Source organism: Sprattus sprattus (genome assembly GCF_963457725.1).
Source record: "Sprattus sprattus genome assembly, chromosome: 11".
Taxonomy (NCBI): domain Eukaryota; kingdom Metazoa; phylum Chordata; class Actinopteri; order Clupeiformes; family Clupeidae; genus Sprattus; species Sprattus sprattus.
In genome coordinates this window covers 5,487,956-5,492,606 of record NC_137909.1, presented here as the reverse complement: position 1 = coordinate 5,492,606, position 4,651 = coordinate 5,487,956, and the positions used below count along the sequence as shown (strand labels likewise).

Here is a 4,651-nt window from a genome sequence, read left to right as displayed (position 1 = left end):
ATTCAAAAAGTGAAACTCATATATTATATAGATTGTTTACACAAAGACTGATCTATTTCTAGTGTTTATTTCTTTTCATTTTGATTATTATAACTGACAGCTAATGAAAACCCAAAATTCAGTACCTCAGAAAATTAGAATATTGTGAAAAAGTTCAATATTGAAGACTCATGGTGTCACACTCTAATCATCTAATTAACTAAAAACACCAGCAAAGGCTTCCTGAGCCTTTAAATGGTCTCTCAGTCTAGTTCCGTAGGCTACACAATCATGGGGAAGACTGCTGACTTGACAGTTGTCCAGAAGACGATCATTGACACCCTGCACAAGGAGGAAAAGACACAAAAGGTCATTGCTAAAGAAGCTGGCTGTTCACAGAGTGCTGTATCCAAGCACATTCATGGGAAGTTGAATGGAAGGAAAAAATGTGGTAGAAAAAGGTGCACAAGCAACAGGGATAACCGCAGCCTTGAGAGGATTGTGAAACAAAGCCCATTCAAGGGAGATTCACAAGGAGTGGGCTGCAGCTGGAGTCAGTGCTTCAAGAGCCTACACACACAGACGTATCCAGGACATGGGCTTCAACTGTTGCATTCCTGTGTCAAGCCACTCTTGAACTGGAGACGTCAGAGGCGTCTCACCTGGGCTATGGACAAAATGGACTGCACTGTTGCTCAGTGGTCCAAAGTTCTCTTTTCAGATGAAAGTAAATTTTGCATTTCATTTGGAAATCAAGGTCCCAGAGTCTGGAGGAAGAGAGGAGAGGCACAGGATCCAAGTTGCTTGAGGTCCAGTGTAAAGTTTCCACAGCAAGTGATGGTTTGGGGTGCCATGTCATTTGCTGGTGTTAGTCCATTGTGTTTTCTCAGGTCTAAGGTCAGCACAGCCTTCTACCAGGAAGTTTTAGAGCACTTCATGCTTCCCATGCCTCCTTACTATGGAGATGCGGATTTCATTTTCCATCAGGACTTGGCACCTGCACACACTTCCAAAGGTACCAGTACCTGGTTTAAGGACCATGGTATCCCTGTGCTTGATTTGCCAGCAAACTCGCCTGACCTAAAACCCATAGATTCTATAGGGTATTGTGAAAAGGAAGATGCGAGACAACAGACCCAACAACGCAGAAGAGCTGAAGGCCACTATCAGAGCAACCTGGTCTTCCATAACACCTCAGCAGTGCCACAGACTGATTGCCTTCATGCCACGCCGCATTGCTGCAGCAATTCATGCAAAAGGAGCCCCGACCAAGTAATGAGTGCTGTACATGTTCATACTTTTCAGTAGTCCAACATTTCTGTGTTAAAAATCCTTTTTTCTATTGGTCTTCAGTAATATTCTAATTTTCTGAGATACTGAATTTTGGGTTTTCATTAGCTGTCATTTATAATCATCAAATTTAAAAGAAATAATCACTTGAAATATATCACTCTGTGTGTAATGAACCTATATAAAATATGAGTTTCACTTTTTGAATAGAATTACTGAAATAAATCAACTTTTTGATGATATTCTAATTTATTGAGATGCACCTGTATGTAGTCCCCAGAGCTGCATATGTAAAGCTGAAGGCATCCCCTACATAAACCACAGTCCATCCTGAAGTATTCCACCAATGGAATGGCTCATTGTCATATTCATAAATCCTTACATACACGGGATTACATATTGCCCAATAAAAGATAGCGGATTGGTTGAGTAAGTCAATATCGTAGTAAATGTACACATATTTGCAGAAGCCAGAATAATGGACACTTACTAGCTATATGGTAAATTATTGAATCTTCTGCAAATGAACCAATCATGTTTTTACCTCAAAGGAAATATATTCATATCGATATTTAGATATATATATAAAGACTCGCAAAACCATCCACTGCAAAATAGCTCTTAAGGATGCCATTTCAAGAAAGCTGTGTATATTCATGCTCATTAGTTTAGTTTAGTTTCATTTTTTTTTTTTAAATCTTTTATCTGTTGCAGGGAAACAAACATCAAATTCATTCACTCTGTAAGCGGTCTAGATGTCTGGCTTGCGCGTTCAAATAACGATTACACTCTAAAAACTCTAGTAGTTCACAAGGCCACTAGTCTCTCAGACTTCAAAAAGAAAAACACTTTCTTTTGTTTCCTATGACCCCCTCTAGCTGACTGGAGTTGTGGCTCTGCGCCGAGGGGTCTAAACGCTCCTCCACGTCTCCTCACCCTACTCACAGCTCTCCTCTTTAAAGCAGTCAGTCGCCTTAAAACAGTGCAAAACAAAAATCAAACCTGTGCAAGAGGTCTACCCCTAAAATATTATAGTCTTTTTTTTTAAAACAGTAATTCCAAAAAAGAATAATACAATAAAAATAGTAATAATAATAATAATAATAATATCGACATTTATAACAACATTAACAATGATGACAAATAGCAATGGACGAACACTGCTCCTTGATTGAGAGAAAAATGGAATCCAAGAGAGAGAAAACCAAAGCAGATGATGAGGAAATCGCCCCCATCTCCTACTCTCTCTCTCTCTCTGTCTCTCTCTCTCTCTCTCTCTCACACACACACACACACACACACACACACACACACACACAAATACACAGTCACACTGCAATTCCCATCACTCCCCCAGAGTAACGGACAGTCTGGGACACAGGGGAGTGTATGTCTGCATGAATTTGTGTGTGTGTGTGTATGTGTGTGTGTGTGTGTCAGTGTGTGTGTGAGAGGGTGTAAGGCTCCAGAAACCATCTGCTACCCCCAGGCAGTAGTGACAGAGGGCCAGGGTGGGAAACACACAAAGGGCCAGACAGAGGGAGCCTCGTCCTGCCCTCATGTATGTGTACGTGTGTGTGTGTGTGTGTGTGACGTGTGTGTGTGTGTTTGTACATATGTGTGTGTTCTTACTCTGGACTCTACTCGCCCCCTGTCTAGGGGCAGCCAGGGGAGGGCAGAGAGAGAGAAAGGGAAAGAATGAGGGAGGGAGGTTGGCACACGAACACAAAAGAGGGTTAGACATCCCCTCTGTAACCCCCTGCCTTTCTGAGGGAACTGCTGCTGTGCCCCTTTGCCTGTCTGCCTGTGTGTGTGTGCCTTCAGTCTTTCTCTCCTCTCTCTCCCCCACCTGCTGTCTTTTGTCCAGCAATCCTCTCACTGGTGTGCCACACGCCCTCACAGTTAGATCAGATCAGAGTGGAGTGAAGTGGACAGAGAAAAGTCATCTGAGGGTCTGAATCAGTCAGAAGTTGTCCCTGGCCTCATTCAGTGAGAGAAAGTAGATGATTAGTGTGCATGGTTTGTGTTTGTGTGAGTGCATGCATGTATGTATGCGTGTCTGTGCGCGTGTGCCTGTACATGTGTGTGTGTACGTGTGTACTTGCGTGTGTGTGTGTGTGTGTCTGTGTGTGTGTCTGTGTGTGTCTGTGTGTGTGTGTGTGTGTGTGTGTGTGTCTATACATGTGTGTGTGCGTGTGTGTACGTGCGTGTGTGTGTGTGTGTGTGTGTGTCCGTGTGCCATAGCCTCCAAGCCACCATTCTCAAGCCTCCACACACCATCACACACAGCCCCAGCATGGCTCATGTCCCATCCTGTGGAGCCAGCGTGTGTGTGTGTGTGTGTGTGTAGGTGTGGGTGTGTGTGGGTGTGTGTGGGGGTGTGTGGGGGTGTGTGTGCGCGTGTGTGTGTGTGTGTGTGTGTTAGTGTGTGTGTGTGTGTGTGTGTGTGTGTGTGTGTGTGTGTGTGTGTGTGTGTGTGTGTGTGTGTATACGGGGGCTGAAGGGAGCTGCAGGTTGATGGCGGAGGTCACGCGGTGAGCTTCTGGATGGTTCTGTTGTAGTACTGCGTGGTGAGGGCCTCCAGGGGGCTCCAGTGGTGGGCGTGCAGCTCGATGACCTCCATGAGCAGCGAGCGCGTCAGCTGCGACTCGGACGGACACAGCATCTTGTCCCGCACGGCCGCCAGCAGCTCCGTCATCATCTCAGGCAGCTGTTCCTCCAGCAGACGCCCCGTGCTCTGCAGCTGCAGAGAGAGACACCACGTCCCAGGAAACACAGGACAGAGAGAGAGAGAGAGAGAGAGAGAGAGAGAGAGAGATGGTGAGACACAAAGGCAGGGGAACAAGGCCATTATATGAAGAGAGAGGAGGGTGGAAAGCAAGAGAGTGAGAAAGACACAGAGGCAGAGACAGAGAGAGAGATAGATAGAGAGAGAAAGATAGATAGAGAGAAGGATAGAGAGATAGAGAGATAGAGAAAGAGAGAGAGAGAGAAAGAGACAGAGGAACTGATGAGTGAAGGGCAGGAGTCAGAGGTTAAGGCTGGGGGTGGGGGTAGGGTGAGTGAGCTTGAGGGGTTGACAGTGACTTGAATGTTAAGAATGGCCGTGTCAGACTCTGTGTGTGTGTGTGTGTGTGTGTGTGTGTGTGTGTGTGTGTGTGTGTGTGTGTGTGTGTGTGTGTGTGCGCGCTCGCCTGCAGGGGGGTTTGCAGACTGGGTGTCGCAGCTCCAGAGACACTGGAGCAGATGCCAGTCTGAGAGCGTTTCTGGCTCTGGCTATTGTGCCGGCTGCGTGAGCAACTTCCCCTGGCCAGACAGACAGCCAGCCAGCCAGCCGGGCTGTCTGCAGCTCTGGAGACTACTGCTGCTCTTCTCTCCTCTG

General features: G+C 46.1%; 1 protein-coding gene across 1 annotated transcript in view; it reads right to left on the bottom strand.

The window, feature by feature from the left end:
- Positions 1-1,509: 1,509 nt before the first annotated feature.
- Positions 1,510-4,651, bottom strand: part of ctif (CBP80/20-dependent translation initiation factor) — a gene marked incomplete at its 5' end in the record, with an annotated part of 72,120 nt that continues 68,978 nt past the window's right edge. Inside the window, one exon of the mRNA XM_080847270.1 lies at positions 1,510-4,012. Coding sequence (XP_080703396.1) covers positions 3,797-4,012 — 216 coding nt within the window. The 3' untranslated portion in view covers positions 1,510-3,796. The remainder of the gene's footprint in view (positions 4,013-4,651) is intronic.